Source organism: Carassius auratus, unplaced genomic scaffold, assembly GCF_003368295.1.
Source record: "Carassius auratus strain Wakin unplaced genomic scaffold, ASM336829v1 scaf_tig00020712, whole genome shotgun sequence".
In the NCBI taxonomy this organism is placed as follows: domain Eukaryota; kingdom Metazoa; phylum Chordata; class Actinopteri; order Cypriniformes; family Cyprinidae; genus Carassius; species Carassius auratus.
In genome coordinates this window covers 22,318-42,477 of record NW_020525046.1, presented here as the reverse complement: position 1 = coordinate 42,477, position 20,160 = coordinate 22,318, and the positions used below count along the sequence as shown (strand labels likewise).

At 34.7% G+C, this 20,160-nt stretch overlaps 1 protein-coding gene across 3 annotated transcripts in view; it reads right to left on the bottom strand.

Annotated features, from left to right (window-relative positions):
• Positions 1 to 20,160, bottom strand: part of LOC113076543 (serine/threonine-protein phosphatase 2B catalytic subunit alpha isoform) — a 41,815-nt gene that overhangs the window by 7,553 nt on the left and 14,102 nt on the right. For all 3 annotated transcript variants that reach the window (XM_026249245.1, XM_026249242.1, XM_026249244.1), the window contains exons 2-9: positions 14,152 to 14,352; positions 11,028 to 11,152; positions 10,786 to 10,897; positions 8,486 to 8,631; positions 7,528 to 7,667; positions 5,323 to 5,400; positions 1,202 to 1,296; positions 280 to 405 (exon numbers count right to left, since the gene is read on the bottom strand). In XM_026249245.1, the coding sequence (XP_026105030.1) occupies positions 280 to 405; positions 1,202 to 1,296; positions 5,323 to 5,400; positions 7,528 to 7,667; positions 8,486 to 8,631; positions 10,786 to 10,897; positions 11,028 to 11,152; positions 14,152 to 14,352 (1,023 nt within the window). The remainder of the gene's footprint in view (positions 1 to 279; positions 406 to 1,201; positions 1,297 to 5,322; positions 5,401 to 7,527; positions 7,668 to 8,485; positions 8,632 to 10,785; positions 10,898 to 11,027; positions 11,153 to 14,151; positions 14,353 to 20,160) is intronic.

The window sequence follows — 20,160 nt, the reverse complement described above, 5'->3', positions numbered from 1 at the left end:
TGCTAGGGTAATATTGATATCCTGGATAAACCTGATCTACATCTCTATCTAGTCAAATACTTTTGGATGGGTCATTTGCTTCATCCTAGTTTGACTTGTTGGGACAGAATAGATCTATTCCATCTGCTTTGTTTTAACAAGTCAACAGAAGAGCACATCCACTTTTCTCACACACCCAGAATGAAGAAAACGTAAGGCATTTGTGCAGTCACAAAGCCTGGCTGTCTCCAAGCGGTTTAGCAACACTGTTCAAGAACATGTTTCCTATAATTTTCCTACCTTTCTCTCCAACGAATGGAAGAGACCAGGTGAAGACGTCCATGAAGTTGGGCAGCCAGTACGGATGTGGCGAGCAGTTGAACTGTCGTATGTTCATTACGTTGTTCTCGTATTTAAGCACAGCCGCTGCAGAGAGGCATTAAAGCAGTTATATTCACACAAAACAAACATATTTACATAAGAATCTTCTGTAATGAGCATCTGTAATTTACTTTCTGTGTAATGATTGTTATACAGTGAAAACACAAAGCCTTGCAACCTTGAATTACATACAATGGCCACTGACATACTTGAGTGTTTATAAATTTTAAAAAACAGGTTTATTTAGGAGAGATTTATAAACAACTATTATCTCTCTCTCTCTCTCTCTCTCTCTCTCTATATATATATATATATATATAATTCCTAATTATATTATATCATACGCTATGGTGATATGACACAGAGGAGATAAAGTGATTATTTCTGTTTTCTTCGCATACAAAAAGTATTCTCCTCACTTCATAACGCTGCGGTTGAACCACTGATGGCAGATGGACTATTCTGACAACGCCTTTCATACTTTTTTGGACTTTGACAGTGTATTTAACTCGGCAGTTAATTGGACAGTCACAAGCCTCCCAGTTCTCATCCAAAATATTGTTCTTAAGACGAACAAAGCATTTACAGGTTTGGAACGACATGGAGGTAAGTGATTAATGACAAAATTTTGGGGTGGATTTTCCCTTTAAGGGCTGCTTAACAATAAATGATCTTGACTCACTGAACCTAGATCGAATTAGTGAGATTGTGTGAACTTAAATTGTCATTTATGAAACCGCTTTAGTCCCGACTGATTTCTTAGATAATTTCAAGTCAGGTTTTGGACTTTAATTCCCACTTTTCTTAGCATCTTTTATGAAATAGCCCCATGAATTCAGACCTTTGTTGTTGTAAACGTCCAGGTAGTTTGGAGCTGAGAAGATGGTGATGAGAGAAGGGAAACCTGTAGTCTGGCTCTTCCTGTACATACGGTAACTGAGAGAGTAAGAAAACAAAGAGGAGAAGGAACATAGTTAGAGTATGGCAATCAGAATCACAACAAGAAATAAGTGAGGGAAAAATAATCTTCTTCCTCAGATTTTGCTAGACATTAAGTACTTATTTGTGGTGGACCCCGTTTAAAACCCTCAAAAGTTTTGTTTCTCAAAGCATAGTGTCATAATAATACATGATTGTTCGGAAGCCTTTATTCACTGTTTATTTTAAAGAACTTGGACTTTAATGTGCAAAGGTGTGCAATACAACAAACATATAATGCTTTAAATTTGATTAAAGAACATTAATATTATCAGTCTGTGTAAAATGAATGTACTCATCTAACATGCTGTCTGTTGTTGCCTTCTGTTGTACTAAACAATTTTTTGACTGAAATTTTATCCTCATCCAAACCCCATTCCACAGTCATACCTGTCATACACCCAGTTTAAATGGGTCATATGATGCGATTTTAATTTTTCCTTTCTCTTTGCAGTGTTACAAGCTCTTGGTGCATAAAGAAGATCTGTAAAGTTGCAAAGATTAAAGTCTCAAATCCAAAGAGATATTCTTTATAAAAGTTAAGACTCGTCCACGCCCCCCTTAAACGTCTCGTTTTAAAACGCCCCCACATCTCTACATCACTATGTGGGAAGATTTGCATAACTCCGCCCAAATGTTCACGCAAAGAAAAAAAGCGTAACTTTTATCCTCGCTGTTGTGGAGTTTCATTGTGAAAGCAAAAATACTTTGTTTGGCCTTCCAAAAGAGGACACAATTAGGAATCAGTGGTTAAGTTGTATCCACAACACTGTTCCAGAACAGTTCAACCCAAATATTCAGATGTGTGCAGCGCATTTTATTGAAGACTGTTTCCTGATCCTGGGAGAGAATACTACATTGCCAGCTGTTCTGACTCACAGTCTGTAAGTATTTTTACATATGTAAAGGATTTGCCACTGATGATTTAAACACAAGTTTTGAGCAGTTCGTTCTATTCGAAAGTAAGTGCCCTGCAAAGTGGACACCACAGGGTATTCCGTCATGATTCCAGTTCGAAGCGAACGTATATGTTCAATTCAAAGTTCATTGAAGTATGTGAGACCTGAATTTAAATTGTATAATAATTTTTGAACCTTAAACCACATAAACACATTTCATTACACCAAATAATGTTCTTTTTAGCAACATCAAATGACCCCTTTCTTCTTGGGAAGTCATGGCCTAGTGGTTAGAGAGTTTGACTCCTAACCCTAGGGTTGTAGGTTCGCGTCTCGCTTTTTTCACGTTTTTCCAGCTGAGGTGGCAGGACTATTTCCCATGGACCATGCCCCCTCCTCTCTCCTACCCACACAAGAATCACATCAGAATTTAATTTATTTGAATAAATAAATGAATGACAATCAATAGCACAAACATAATAAAATAAAACTGGGTAGTCTTCAGTGTATAATGAAAGGTAGAAGGAGGTTTATTTAGGCTGCTGTCTCTTTAAGACCTCATGCGCTAATATAATATTCTATTACACATGGCTCTATGCTTAATTTTCTTTTTAGGAGTGCTTGTCCTCATAATTAACATTTTTTTAGGAGAACCTTCTGATCAATAATCAAAAATTATCCTATTAATTATCCTTTTTAATATGAGGTGACGTTTGACTCCTTAAAGTGACTTACAGGGGTATTTTCTTTTTACCTTTGTAAAGGCATTATTTTCATCTGTCAAATTCAAAAATTTATGTTTATAAGCTTCTTAATTTTTTTATTTAAAACAATATAATAAGAAGTAAAATAGACAAATAAGTTACCAATCATATGATAGTATTAATAAAAAAATGATTTGTACTAAAGAGGAGGGACAGAAGAACACAAAAGTGGCTTGTAGGTACATCTTGAGACGTTTAATGAGGCTCAGAGGTGGCATGAGTGCAATTAAATTCATCCATTCATGTGGAGATTAATGTTTTAAATATAAAAGTTTGAATACAGAAATATTAAAGGGTTTAAATAAATGAAATTATACTCTAAAAATTGAAACTAAATCCACCAGCAGTTAGCGGCAAATTAACTGATTTTATCACCGAATCATGCATTCAATTAATTCGTTGTAATGGCTGATACATTCAGGAATGAAGCAAGTGACTGTCTTTATGAATGGGTAATCATGAATCACTGACTGTTCAAAAATGCACTTTCCTTGAATGAATGAAACTCTGCTGTGTTTGCTTTTAGAGATGAGCAGTGGCTGAGCTGTTACTACAGGTGCATCTCAATAAATTAGAATGTCGTGGAAAATGTCATTTATTTCAGTAATTCAACTTAATTGTGAATCTTGTGTATTAAATAAATTCAATGAACACAGACTGAAGTAGATTAAGTCTTTGGTTCTTTTAATTGTGATTATTTTGGCTAACATTCAATAAAAACCCACCAATTCACGATCTCAACAAATTAGAATATGGGGACATGCCAATCAGCTAATCAACTCAAAACACCCACAAATAAACTTACTGAAATAAATTATCTTTTACACAATATTCTAATTTATTGAGATGCACCTGTATATTTAGAACTATTTTCGTTGAAGACAGAGCAAAATCAGGCAGTACTTGTTTATTGATCTGTTGTATTAAATCAATATCACATTTGCAAACTCCCTTGTTTGCAAAAGTTGTCACTCTCCTTATCGTGATCTGTGGGCGCACAAAAAAAATGAGAGTGTGCAAGTGAGTTCTTAAGACTTAAAAGCACATGTAAATGATACATTTCGTCATCTGTCGTCCCTTTATAAACACGGAACCTGTGGGAATGAGTAGAATTGTTATTAACAGCCGCAATCACACGTAGAAATTCAAATTCTGCTCCGTGATGTCTACACTATACTGTCACTAAGAAGCTGCAGCCATGACGAGATGATTTTGGTGCAGGCAGAACAATCCACATGGAAATAACCTATATAAACATATGTTTTAATATAGGTTTTTAAAATATGTGACAATTTATAAAATTGGCAGTTTTCCTATATGATATGTACATGTACAACTGAAGAGCTGTCTTCTTCTTTTGAACTGAATCAGGAGAGCTGTAATACAGTATTGCACTACAGCGCCACACTGGTCAAACCACATTATTATAGGCTCTCACATTAGGTAGATACAAGATCAAACCACTACTCAAAAACATTTGCCGACAATTTGTTTTATCGTCGACGTGGTCAATAATGTTGACTTATTTTTTTTGCCCTAGTATATATATACAAAAGTCAATATGTTACAGAGAGTCATGCGCTTTTACATCTCCCAATCTATTAACAGCGCAATAAACCGATTACACAATACTAGAATGCAAAACAAAAGCACCCTTAAACTTTGACTTAACACAAGGAAAACTTTAGATTTTCTTACCTGACTGGTACTTCTTGCTCTAACTGACACCATTATGTGGCATATATACGCATATATGCAACATATATATGCATATAAACTGCACATAGGTTTCATATATGCGCATATATCCTCATATAGGTTCTTTCCATGTGGGTTAACAACAACAACAATACACTGCATGTTTCTTTTCCAATAATTTTTTCCAAAAGACTCGTTGCAATTAACGGAAATCCACCATAGCGACGGATAACTTTAATCCCTGTGTACTGAATATTGTAGATGCATTACTGACATTTGTTTAGCTGTAGTTCACTATTGTGGAGTACTGTAGAGTATCTTTGCACATTCAAAGCTTCACTGACCGATAAGTGGGCATGGGGCTGAGGTGATGAATCACAGGAATCTCAGATCAATAAACAGTACTGTACTGTAATGTATGTGGATTATGGAGAATCAATGGCTCTATGCGTCTGTCTGTCTCGATCATCCATCAATACAAACTCCACCAGCCTGTCAATATACTGTACACATACTGCTTTTGTGTGGGTGTTTCATCAGGCATATCTGTAGGAGGTGAGGAAGGTGAAGAAAAAAGCCACATAGAAAGAGACAAGAGGTCAGAAGTGAAGTTGGTTTCTCACCCCGCATCCTGTGCCTCATGTGCCCTGATGACAGACAGTAAGTTGTTGGTCTGTAAAAACTCACACACTGCAGGATAGCTGTAAAAAAAAAAAGAAGATAAAACCAACATTAATGAGGCTTGATAAACACTATTTACAGTCCTTCACTAATAACACAACTCATTTGACTAAATAACTAGCTAAATACATACTTAGCCAGGCTAACAGACCATCTAAAACCAGCTAAGCCCAGCAAACCAACAAAGACTGCTTTTTCCAGCAGGATGTTAGTGTGTCATTACTAATAGTCCAGTTAGCACTTGTGATTTAGATCTAGCATATCTGTTGAAACCTCATTGCCAGTTCATTAGGTTTTATTTGATTACACAGCCTTCTGATATTTATGATAGAGGACTTCACCCGTTAGCGTGTTTATTATTGTCTTGCCGCTATCATCCACCAGGGGGGAGCAGTGATGAAAATGTGCAGCTTACAGTGAAATCAGCATCATTTTCTGCTCAAAATACCTGAAGGGTCTAACTGTGATACCAGTAAAGAGAAGAGCACTCAGACTCGGTGGGGTTTGATTGCATGTTGAAAAATAGTCCTGCATGTTATTTGTTAGTTTAACTTAGCAGTCTATTATTTTCTTATTTTATACTGATATATTAAATGTAAGAGACCTAAAGCGCATACAGACACACACACTCTGTGTTTCATTGATTTCAGAAGGTTTCATAAGAAGTGAAAACAATGAGGATTGTGGGTAATAATCTTCACCCCCATGGCTCTCATTCACATTCTGCACAATGTTATCTGTGGTATACCTCCTCTTTCACTCGCTCTTTTTCTGTGTATATTTTTAAGTAAGTCTGAATCTAAAAGTAATTTTAAAGTAAAAATACTATCTGTTTTTTATTTGATTCCTCTAGATTTGCTGTGACTCCTTGTAATTTAGCCAAAATATTAATATAAATGACTAAACAACAATAATAATAATTGTTATTAGTAGTATTATTCATATATAATAGTATTTTTAAATACTATTTTATAGTAAAAAATATAATAGGAATGTATTTCATATTTTGTTTAATATTTATTTCATTAACTATTTTTATATATATTTTTATTATTATTTAAAAATAAACTAAAATAAGAAATACATACATTCTACATTATTACTAATTTATTGTAAAATATAACAGAAAATAATAATATTATATGTAATAATATTATATACATATATATATAGACTATTACACTGTAAAAAAATATAAATAAAAAACATAAGATTAAAGTAAAATATCTTAAATGAAATAAAGTGCAAAAACAATCATTTTACAGAAATTTTTATTAAAGGTTTTACAGGGAAAAAAAAATTTTATTTTTATTTTTACAGATTTTTCCTTGTTTCAATTAAGATATTTTACTTTAATTTAACGTTTTTAATTTGGCAGCCTTAGCCGCCAGTCGTTTAACTTTTTTTTACGGGTCTTTTGTATATTATATACAAATGTATGTCCAAATGTCTTTATTTTCAAATGTTAAGCCATTGTTCATCAATCATGTGGAAAACTGCTTCTCCTTTGTTGGCTACAGGTTTAAAAATGTTTCTCATTACAAAATGCTTTACTACTTGTTTAATTAAATAGGAGCCTTTGTGATTTGATAATCGCACTAAGCCATATCACGATTTCAGTTTCATTTCGATTAATCGCTTGGCCCTCTTTTCTATCTTCTCTTCCTTTTGCTCCATCATTTCTGTCTTTATCTCAGGTTCTCACAATATCTCTGTATCTTCATATCTCAGCGGATCTGGCAGTAGTAGCCAGTTGTCATGGTAACGGCAGAGCGCAGATTCCCGTGGGATTGTGGGGATTCTGTGTTGTGCTGAGGTTGGTCACTGTTTGGACTGCTTTACCATTCCAGTTAAACTCGTGCAGCACTTCAGGCGCTGGACTTTCATCTGCACCTTTATTTGACTGTACAAATGGTCCCTGAGGAACATCGTTTTGCTCAGTGGTTGCTCGTTCATAGTGCAGAAGATTTACAATTTAAGATGGCTCTCCTAAAATTCCCAAGAGGTAATATAAAGATGCGTAAATGACACTAAGAGTATAGCATTATAAAATAAATGTAGATCATCAGAGAAATGTGAGAACAGGATAGTCTCAGTTTGCTGTCTAGGAGAAATCCCTGAGATGCCGGAGGAGGCTGTGTGTTCACCTGTAGAAGTAGGAGCATCCGCGCACCGTGTTGTGGCCGAAGTAATCTTGATTCTTTTCATTGCCGAAGTCCTCCAGCGGGTCGGCCCAAAGCAGATCACACATGGGGCCAAATGCTGGCGGTTCCTTGAATCTGTCCAGCTGAGAGACAAACAGAGAGACAGTTTAGTATAAGTAGTATAAGAAATGTGCTCTGTTTCGAGAATCAATACTGCATAACAATGAGTGCATGTTTATTATTTTATTCTAAGTGCAAAATAGTGGCACTATATTAGTTAACAATTAAAATCTGAAAAAGTTTTTACATTAATACAGTGAGTCATATGCTCAGTGTCAAAATCACTAAAATTCAATATTATTTAAATATGCTAATAATACTAAGAAATTAAAAACATTATTAATATTTAACCATATTTTTCTGTATTATTATCTTATTTTACATCACACTATTGTTTTAATTTGTTAATACTACTTTTTTTACTCCATTCACATTTATTTACATTCGCATTCTTTTTTTTCTGCATTGAAAATAAAAATATACTTTGTTGTATAAAGTAACGAAGACAAGAATAATAATATTATTTTTTTTGTGTGCTGTTTTTGTGCACAGCCTGTTTATTGCTAAAGAAAACACACCAGAGGCATTATGGGAGATTTTCAGAAGATCCTTCAAACGTCTGTTGTTAGAGCTCAGTCTTAAAATGTAAAACATTTGAAATAATCTAGGACTGCTTGTTAGGGAATTTCTGGGGAACAGGAACTGGATTTACCGTTCAAAAGTTTGGGGTGGGTAAGATTTTAAGTGGTTTAGTCTAACATGATGATTTGCTACAAAATATTTTTTTTTCTTGAAAACAGTCATGCTGCTTAATATTTTTGTGAAAACCATGACACAATTTTATTCTTTGAGTAGAAAGTTCAAAAGAACAAGCATAAAATATATACAAACTCACACTCACCCTCTTAATGTCATCTAATGTGTGTATCTCTGGAGACAGGCCGCCATGAACACACAAAAACTGCTGATTCATCAGAGCAGCCAGAGGCAGACAGTCAAACGCATCCATGCACGCGTCATACACCTGCTCCGAGTATTTGATTTTACCTGAAAGGAAGAGAGACAGAGATCACACACACCTGCACGGAACATCTGATTTCTCCCAAGAGACAGAGAGAGACAAACAAAGAGAGCGCAGAAGAGATACGGATGAGAAGTAATGTCATTCCAGAGCTCAGATATGAAGTGAGCTTCTTCTGAAGAGTTTATTTTCTCTGTATGAAACTAATTAGTACATTAAGCTCTTGCATTCATTTACACTTTCAGAGGACACTAAACCTGAGATGTGCGTGTGTGTGTATGTGTGCATGTGTGAGAGACAGTCTGTGCTGTGTCAATCTCACTGCTCCAAATCTACCAATCTGTTCAGCCACATCACCACAGCACTCTGCATTTTCTCTCCAGCTCTCCCTCCGTCAAGTCAATCTCCTGAACTCCAAACTGAATGTCAGAATGAGAAAGAAAGGTGATTTAAGCAATTTTGAGCGTGGCATGGTTGTTGGTCTGAGTATTTCACAATCTGCTCAGTTACTGGGATTTTCACGCACAACCATTTCTAGGGTTTACAAAGAATGGTGTGAAAAATGAAAAACATCCAGTATGCGGCAGTCCTGTGGGCGAAAATGCCTTGTTGATGCTAGAGGTCAGAGGAGATTGGGCTGATTGATTCTAGTTGACAGAAGAGCAACTTTGACTGAAATAACCACTCGTTACAACCGAGGTATGCAGCAAAGCATTTGTGAAGCCACGACACGAACAACCTTGAGGCGGATGGGCTAAAACAGCAGAAGACCCCACCGGGTACCACTCATCTCCACTATAAATAGGAAAAAGAGGCTACAATTGGCACAAGCTCAGCAAAATTGGACAGTTGAAGACTGGAAAAATGTTGCCTGGTCTGATAAGTCTCGATTTCTGTTGAGACATTCAGATGGTAGAGTCAGAATTTGGTGTAAACAGAATAAGAACATGGATCCATCATGCCTTGTTGCCACTGTGTAGACTGGTGGTGGTGTAATGTTTTATTGGCACACTTTAGGCCCCTTAGTGCCAATTGGGCATCGTTTAAATGCCACGGCCTACCTGAGCATTGTTTCTGACCATGTCCATCCCTTTATGACCACCATGTACCCATCCTCTGATGACTACTTCCAGCAGGACAATGCACCATGTCACAAGGCTCGACTCATTTCAAATTGGTTTCTTGAACATGACAATGAGTTAACTGTCCTAAAATGGCCCCCACAGTCACCAAATCTCAACCCAATAGAGCATCTTTGGGATGTGGTGGAACGGGAGCTTCGTGCCCTGGATGTGCATCCCACAGATCTCCATCAACTGCAAGATGCTATCCTATCAATATGGGCCAACATCTCTAAAGAATGCTTTCAGCACCTTGTTGTATCAGTGCCACGTAGAATTAAGGCAGTTCTGAAGGCGAAAAGGGGGTCAAACACAGTATTAGTATGGTGTTCCTAATAATCCTTTAGGTGAGTGTATATATATATATCAGTATATATCATTAATTCAGCTGGACCTAATTCAAATTAATAATTTTAATATTCATTTTTTTTTATCATGCTAATGACACTTCAGACTCCATGTAGAGAGGAAGATAATTATTGAATAATGACTTTCAATCGCAAACATGATGATGAGTAAATAATGACAAATGTAATTTTTATTTTATTTTATAAAATAATACATTAATTGTTTTTTTATGATTATTTTAAATGATGTACTTTATTAGCAGAAGTAGAAGTAGTAGTATTTAGTTTTATTTTAAACTAATTTTGGGTGTATGGTGTGTCCCAATTTAGAAAGCACAGTAAACATTTGTTTACAAGTTTGAGCGTATTAATGTGTGTGTGTGTGTGTGTGTGTTTGTGTGTGTTCTGTCAGTCAGCAGATGGTAAAGGAGGGCACCCACTCCTCCTCACTCCCCTCATCAGGGAAATCACACTCACAGGCTCCCTGGGCCTAGCATTAACAGGCAAATTAATTTTCTGCTAATCATACTCCCTCTTTCTCTCACTGCATCTCTCTTTCTATCTGACAAGAGACTGCTCCAGAAAAGACCTCCATCAGAGGAGAGAGGAAGGGAAATGTTGTGTTTATAAGAACTGTATAGTTTCACACCTTAAATGTAAGTGTAGAGACACATAAATGACAAGGAAGAGTTTTCCTCGTGTCAGTACTCACATTCTTGTTTGAAAGTGAAATATTCAGTCAAATGTCTACATTCATGGTTTCCCCGCAGCAGAAACAGCGTCTTTGGGTAGAGGATTTTCAGCGACCAGAGGTAAAGGACACACTGAAGAACAGAATACAGACAGAAAGAAAGATGCTTTCACAGAGCAAATCAAGATATTTAGACAGAGGTGGTGTGTCCTACAAACTAGGGTCCCTAAGCAGCGAAGAAAAGAACCTTAGGATGTACTCACCTCAATACTGAAATACCCTCGGTCCACATAGTCCCCTAGAAACAGGTACCTCGTTGTCGCAGGAGACCCGCCAACCTCAAATAACTTCATCAGGTCGAAGAACTGCCCGTGAATATCCCCGCATACTGAAACAACACAAAAAAGATTGCCAATAGCCGAAGGAAACAGTAGTGCTTGCAAAAGAGTAAAAGAATAGATTTAGAATAGTAGGAAGAATTTAGCAGAATTGCTGTTTGTGACGTTTGAAAAAGAGAACGAGACTAATTGAGGCCTCTTAACTGTAGTTGAGTTTCCATTAAATAAACTAGAATAGAAACCTTACAAATATTTATTATTTTAGGATTAGCTATTTTAAACTGTTTGATCACATTCTAGGGTTACTATAATGCATAAATAACTTATGCAACATTGAAAATATATATATATTATGTTAAATATATATATATATATATATATTTTTTTTTTTTTTTTTTTTTTTTACTTTTTTTTTACTTTTTTTGTAAACTATAACATATTTTTTTATATTAATGCTTAGAGTATTACAACATCATTATTGTAAACATTTTTGTAACGTTTGAATTTTTCATTTAGCGTTATATTTTGTCACTGAAACATTTTATTGTCTTTTTTACTAGCAACTGCAATTAGATTTATATTGTATATCTAAGTTCACTGTTATCCCACTGGTCACTATTGTGACCATCAGCATATTTACTCATTCTATAACCACACTCAACAAAACAAAATATATGTGAATGCATATTTATACTAGACACTCTAAAGATCATGTGAACCAAACAGCCTTCATCTTCTCAAGGTGCGAACAGGAAGTAAACTGCTCTGGTCATGTGACAATTTGCAATAATCACATGAAACTGAAGACCCTTTATTTTTTTCCATATTTGCAGGAAGTACACTAACACATAAGTCAGTAAGGTTTTTAGAGCTTTATAAACGAAAACCTTTTTTACAGTCACTATTGTAACCGGTGGGATTAAACAGGTTTTAAACAAACAAGTATATTGAATAAATTAATCAAATATTATTGTTATACAGTTATTTGCCACACAATAAGTATTTGTGCTTACATTTTCAGTCACGAACATGTAAACATATATTTTGGAGAAATTTGATTTTTTTTTAAATAACTGACCTCATTTTTAGAACACAAGTACATATTAGAACATCAAAATGCCTCTTGCGATTATTCTGTGATATACAAAGTCTGGTTGTTTTGTCACCACTGTAAGATCTTGTATAGCTGATCACCATCCTGCCTGAAATGTGTGTATTTGAGAAAAAGAGAAAGAGACTGAGAGTGTCGTTTTAGATCTAATGAAGTCATCTAATTGGAACTATTCACATGTGAGTGTGTGTTCCCAATGGGAGGTCAAAGGGTTAAAGGCCATGAGGTCTGAACGACTGAAAGCACACATAGCTAACCATCTCTCTCTGTAATGGGTTCCAGGGAATTAAATCAGTTAATGTTTAATGACTCCTGTGTGTGAAATTCACTAGGCCACCAGCTGATGAGGGTTCAGAAATGCATGCTGGGACAGAGGGAGGAGTTCAGTCTCAGGTGTGAGGACAGCGAGAGCAGGGAAATGTGCTCGTGCCTGCTAAATGATCGTATCTTCATTCTGCGTCAGACCTGCTGTCTGTGTTAAACAACGCTTTGACTCATGGGAAATTAAGTTCATAAGGAGCAGTTCATTATCTGACCTCTCCTAACAATGTCATTTATTCCATAACGTCTTCTCAGCCTGTCTTTTCAAAAGTTTTCTACTTTATTAGGGTGAGAGAAATAATCTTTTTCTGTAAAAAAAAAAAATCATAAGTATGCAGTGCGTAAATACTTGCACATGGATAATCTTAAACTCCCTGTCTCTAGAGATATATTTCATATTCATATTATGTATATTTATGTATTTGTGTATGTATCTTTTTCTTTTCATCTGACACATAACTAAGTTGAATCACAAAAGACAAAATGTCTCTTATTTTTCTCTAGAACATGAATATAATAAATCCTTTTTTTCAAGATTATGGGTATATAAAGGTAAATATTCAGCAATGTTCATTTCTGTTGTCATAAATAAAAAAAACATATGACACGATGCTGTTTGAAAATTTGAGGTTGGGAAGAATTTTGAACACAAATTTATGTAATTGAAAATACAGCAAAAACAGTAATATTGTGAAATATTATTACAATTTAAATTATTCGTTTTATATTTAAATATATATAAAAATGTCATTTATTCTTGTGATGCAAAGCTGAATTTTCAGCATCATTACTCCAGTCTTCACTGCCACATGATCCTTCAGAAATCATTTTAATATGCTGATTTTCTGCTCAAGAACCATTTTTATTATCAATGTTAAAAACAGATTCATTAAAGAAATTCAAAAGAACAGCATTTATTTAACATACAAATCTTTTGTATCATTATAAATATATTTACTTAAATATTTCTTAAAATTGCACCAACCTAGTGCAACTGTAAACTTTACATTAAATATTGCATATATTAATATTTTCAGTAATTAATCAAATGTGTTTATTAAATTCAACATTTTATTTCAAGGACCTCTGCCGAATTTTCACAGAGCGCAACACAATGCATTCTGGGATTATCAGCTCAGTAGATTTTGCAATAGAGCTAACAGAGCAGTGAATATAATCAAATAACATCAAATAATTATACATGGATGCCTTACTTTGGACAATTTTAATGCAGTGTCGCACATATTCTTTGTGAAGGCTATCCCTGAATGCATTGTCTTTAGCTCAGAGTAAATACAAGATGACTTTTTATATTTAATTTAATAATGACAAATAAAAATGTACTATTACACCGTGTTCTTATGCATGCAATATTTTATTGCAATTAGAATAACAAGTTGCAAGCTTAGCGTCATGCTCACATCAAACTCTAGGCCTATTGTAATCTATTACGAGTGGAGCTATTTGTATGATGCATTGATTGTAGTGATCCAAATATGTCACTTGTGAGTTTACATCTCACTTAGGATGTAATACCCATATTAAGCTGTGTTTGGGAACAATAACAGTTTCTGTTTGTGTCTATTGATTCTTGTCAGAGATGTCTGTATCAGTAACCTGTGACAGGGGCCTCTATGTCCAGCATGGTCTTCTCCTGGCGGAGGATGGCGGCCCCCTCGTTGATGATGCGCAGAGCGACGGGCTCCTCCACGCGGCCCTCTTTAGTGAGGTGAGCCTTCAGCAGGTCCACACGCGGTTTCCCCTCGCAGTCGAACACCTCTCGCATGCTTAACCTGTGGCTCAGCGGAAATGGCACCGCTGCAGAGAGAGTAAGAGAAGGACAGAGAAAAGAACTGAGTTCAAGATAACCAAAAGGGAACCCGATTACAGAATAAATAAATAAAATATCCATTGTACAGTGACACATCCAGAATGCTGAGTGAAGCTAGAACACATAAAACATACACAATGAAAAACCTCCAGATGACTTCGTGAGGAACATGAGGATGAGAGACCAGACTGACTATACTGTTTAAATCTCAGTAATATCCACCAACACAATCTGCAAAATATTATTGATAAAACATATTCTACTATTGATTCTAATTGACAAAGGAAACAAAACAAGTAAAAAAATCCAATATAATTCCAACAAAGGAAGGATCGAATCATAAAATCTGGGCATACTGAGACACGCATACCAGTAAAAGTTACTGTACTGATTACACATTAAAACACACACTGACCAAAACATCTATATGGATTACTTATACATTGGGAAAATAAATGGTGTAGAATTTACTTTTGAAACTCAATTAATAATTGAAACAAATAATTACAAAAAAATGGCAAGTAACATAATGAATGGAACATGAAATTGAAGTAGAATGATTCAAATAGTATTTTCTTTTAAAACAAAGCATTCATCTTTATTTAAAATTTTGAAAAATACTTTTTAGAGCACTGTAAGTTAAAAAAAAACGTTTAGTAAACTACCCAAGCTGTTACTATAACAGTACATTTTTAAGAAATATTTTAAGGCAGCAGTAGAAACAGCACTTCCTTCTTTTTTTTTTACACTGAGTATATGTTTTAACAGTCTAATTCAACTGGGATTTTACCATAAAAGACACTTACTTCAAACAAATTTGCTCAGAAACAAATCCAAACATACATATAATGATTTTATGCATTTATTTACAAATATTTTTTAATAGACTTGGAAAAACTCCTATAAGTAAATCTCCTTATTATCTCAAATTTTACTCCTCAGACAGAAATCAGATGAAATCAGATCATATTATCTCATGTTTGTTTCCTCCAGAGTTTCAAAAGAGAACTCAACAATGTCTCAAACTTTGCTCAGATATGCTGCAATGCAAGACAAGACATAGATCTTCAAGATTTTAAAAAAGAAACAAAATTGTTTAGGGAAATTCTGTATATTTTAGGAAAGTATTTAATAAATACTTTCTAAAACCGCACACAAACTCTAGAGTTTGATGATTAAAAAGAGAGAAAAGGTCAGGACAGGCAAGTAATCCCAGTAAAACAACAGTGATATTGGTTTATTATAATTTCAGCATTACATAACATGCTGGAAATGATGATGAAATGGGAAAAAATAGATACACCGAGAAAAAGACAAAAAAGTATGTAAAAAGGTGAAATGAGAGCAAAACTGTGGCAAAGTGTTACCGGGCAACAGCAGCCAGAGGTTGGCATGCCACCAGTGTATCACACACACACACTGAGTCATAGCAGCCCACATGCTAACCCATTTCCACATCCAAAAAATGTGTTTTTAGAAACTTAATTTCAGTCAGATAACATTTACATATTTCAGAAACAAAGGAATGGAGTCACTTCCATGATGCAGAACATCAGATCATACACAGAGAAAAGTTGTATTGCCCAAAAGTTTCTCTTTTGCTGCTCGGATGACTTAATTGAGTTCTCAAGCATGTTAAATTGTCAACTTTGTTTTAGGGGATTCTTCTTAAATTCCTTGCAAGCAATAAAACGAGACTCAAATGAGACAGAGAAACACTGACAGAGAAAATATAGAGCTATAAAAACCAATGGAAATAGGTGAATTTGTTGAGAAAGTTTGAGTTCATATTTAAATATCTGACTACTGATTGTAGCAATGTCTCAATGAGTTAAGATTTATATATGAACTGAAGCATTTTACATAAAATTCCTCTAAGACCCATTAAGTTATAAAGGTGATATATATTGTGCAAATCTGACTTTTTCCATGTTTAAATGCTATATAATCGGGTCCTTAGTGCATTTACCAACCCAGGAATTGTGAAAAAGAACAACCTAGTAAATTTTTGGTGATCCTTTCTCCGTAAGCTTGTGAAAAAACAAGTACGCGTGCTTCAGATGTGTGCACTCAGAAAACCGTATATCAGAAGTTTCAACTAATATGGCTTAAAATGCATTTCAGCATGGCAGACATGATAATCAGAACCAAACAGATGTTTTATGTCAGAGTATCTGAGGTAAGAGCTGTAAAGACAGCCCTATTCTAGAAAAAGGGGTGGGGAGCAGCAGCTCATTTGCATTTAAAGAGACATGCACAAAAACAGTGTGTTTCTGCTTCCACTCAAAACAGGCATTTTTAAAAATGATATAATAAATGATTTGTGAGGTATTTTGAGCTGAAACTAAAAACTAAAAAAGGGGCATAATAGGTCTCCTTTAAGTACTATGAAAGGGCAACCTTTAAGTATGACTTTCTCTGAGTTCGCATCTAAGCCTGATTCTGCTCAAATATTAGCATAGTCTGAGAAACAGTTAAGATGTCTTCTAAAACCCTCAGAGGAGATATTAGGGTCTTTTACTCAGAAGAAACTGAGAAGCAGGAAAGTCTGCATCTCTCCAGTCTAGGAGAAACACTTGAGATATCAAAGAGATGTCATGTGTGATTTTTCTTTCCTGCTGATAAGAACACTATGGCATTTTACTAGGCTCAGTTTGTTAGGACAAGCTCTACAGTGAATGTGTGCGTGTCTTTATTTAGCAGTTTGGGTATATTATTGAAGTGCAGTATGCTGCAAAGATAACTTACATAACACTGACTCCTCAGGCAAATGCACTGAACTCACACACACACACTGCCAACTCCACAAACATTCACTTGCACATAATAAATGCACACTCATACACACATGCTCACGAAAAAAGAAATATGCATGACTCGTGCAAAGCCAGACATGTGCATGCAATTATTTTGTGCATGCATTTGCACATATTTTTCAAAAAGACTCGAAAATAGGAAAATAAAAAGACCCCAGTAATCTCTCGTTTCCTTTAAAGATTCAAGAGATCTCAACAATGTCTCAAACTTATTGCAGACCCTAAAGTCTGCAATCAAAGGAGATTCAATATCAACTCGCATGATGTTTCTCTTCAAATTCTGCTGCTATTCTCAATAATTTAAACCCTGTAATCTTACCCCAAGCCAATTGTCCTATTTGTGTTGATTTTGATTTTACTTAAGAAATTACAGAAAAAACATCTTAAAACTTGAAATAAATTATCATATGAGATCAAGCGATCTCTGAGCAATAACCTTTTTCTTTTGGTTACCTAAAACACTAGCGAAAACAAACACACAATTTTACAGTACAGATATTTGCATGTGTTCCTTCTGAATAGGCACATACTGTATGCTGTCCTCTTTCTGAACATGAGCATAATTATTATTGTCGTACACAGTCATAGAGCGACGGGCTTCACACACTCTCTCATGTCAATAAACACACGTGTGGTGCTTCTTTTCACAGGCATTTAAATGTAAATAAACATGTTGGATTATGAACCACAACAATGAATTGAAACTCCATGAATCATTAATCAGAGAGCGGAACGAACCCGCACAAAACAATGTGAGCTAAATATAAACATGAATGTTGCAGAAATGCAGCACAAGCCTAAAAAATAAACACACGAGTATAGCTGACATGTGTCTATGAACCTGTGACTATGTATAGAATTAACATTTGTGATACACTTTTTGTTTAAAATCAAAACACACATTTTATATCAACCACTTTAAAAGCTGAATTTAGTGCTGTTTTGGCATCACATCATTATAATGTATAGAATTAAAATGACTTAATTCTATTAATGACTATTTATCCATTAACGATTTTAAGTATTAACTTTAGCATTTTAAAATTGAATTAAAAGCTGGACAATAAATTATAAATAGATTATATTAAAATTCTATATTATAATATTTATCTAATATTAAAACACAGTTTAAAGTCAACCATATTAAATGCTGAATTTAGTCAATTCCAAACATCCTAATGTGCAGAATATAAAACGTAAATTCTTTTTAAACGTCTAAAAATAAATAAAGTTGGACTTTAAGGTTATAAACTTTCACTATTATTGTATTTAGCAGTTTATTGTAAAAAGTTCTGAAATTAAAAAAAATATATAAAAATCTAATATTCCAACTAGTGGAAAACTAGTCAAAAAAGTTATATAAAAATAAACCAAGCAAAACAATTAGTAAAAAAAATAATTAATTATAAAATTATTATAAAAGTAAGCAAAACACTGCCTAAAATATGAAACATATTTCATGTCAGCTATACCACATACACAAGTTTTGCATATTTTGATCAGCAATGCCAATACGGAGCTGCCATCTGCTCTGTGTCAACATTGGTGTTGACCTTTTGACCTCTGGCATGGAAATGTAATATCAGCATTTCATGAATACTCGCTGCGCTTTTTTTTTTTCTTCTCTCTGTCGAACTTCCTTAGCCCTTTCACAGCCTGTACGCTCTCTGCATGTGTGTTTGTGTGTGTGTGTGATAGAGCAGGTCAAGGCAGGACAAGCAGTGGCAGTGTGAGGTCAGGATAACTGACCTACGTTTGAGAGCGCGTGTGTGTGTGTGTGTGTGCGTGTGAGACACCCTCCAGCTGCTGAGACAGATGCTGAGACTCCTTCTGCATCTACTAGAGACTGAAAAACAAGCAGCAGACCAAACACACTCACACAAACACTCTGATCCCTCTCTCTCACTCAAATGCACTCACAAAAGCCTCAAACGCATCCACAAAAATTGAAAAATGAAAAAACCTCTGACTGTTCACATCTAATTTCTGACCGATACTTTGCAGAATTTCATATCTTTGCACAACCAAACTGTCATGACTTACTCACTTTCCTGTATGACTTTCTTTCTTCCACTGAATAGAGAAGGAGACATTTTGTTGAGTGTTTATGTTGCTCTTTTCTATACAATGAAAACATACAATCACCAGCGGCTGTAAAGCTTTTAAAAAGAAAAGAAAGAAAAGAAAAGCACCATATGGTTCAATTTGAGCTATTGTTGTCTGAAGCTTAATTAAAAATTCATCTAACTCTTTTGCTAAAGGAAATGGAGATCAAAAACTTGAAAAACGTTAAATCTGTCAAACGGTAGAAATAGTTTGTGCATTATAGACAGTGCCACTTGGTTCTCCCAGTTTTAATGCGGAAGATGTAACTCTTTGATTGTGTTTGCTGTTTACCATTTTTCATCCTGTCAGCACAATTTTCATCTGGAAACCAAAATGTATTTTATTTTTGTTATTATTATTATTTTATTTTTATCGAGTTGCTGCTGTTGTTCCTGCATCCTGTTTTAATTTGTATAGATATAACTGCTTTGATAATAACAGAAAATATTCTTTTCTAAATTAATCTGGATTAGAATTGTGGTTGTCAAGCCTTAGTGGAACGTGTCGATAGTTAAACTGATTGACTATTGTTTGATATTTTGGATTCAGTAGGATTTATTTTTTATTTTTTATGAAATTCATACTCTTGTTCAGCAAGGATGTATTAAATGGATCAACAGTGACAGAAATCTTTTGCAGCATTATAAATGTTTTTACTTTTTCAAATAAATGCTGTTTTTTGTGACACTGACTGGAGTGATGGCTGCTGAAAATTCAACTTTGCAATACAGGATTAAATTACATTTGACAATATATTAACAATATTGTGACATAAAAATGTTAATATTTCACAACTGAGGGAACGAGTCATTATCAGTGTTCATCTTCAGTTCTCTATTCACAGCAGTTCAGTCAATGTACTGTTTGAGTAAA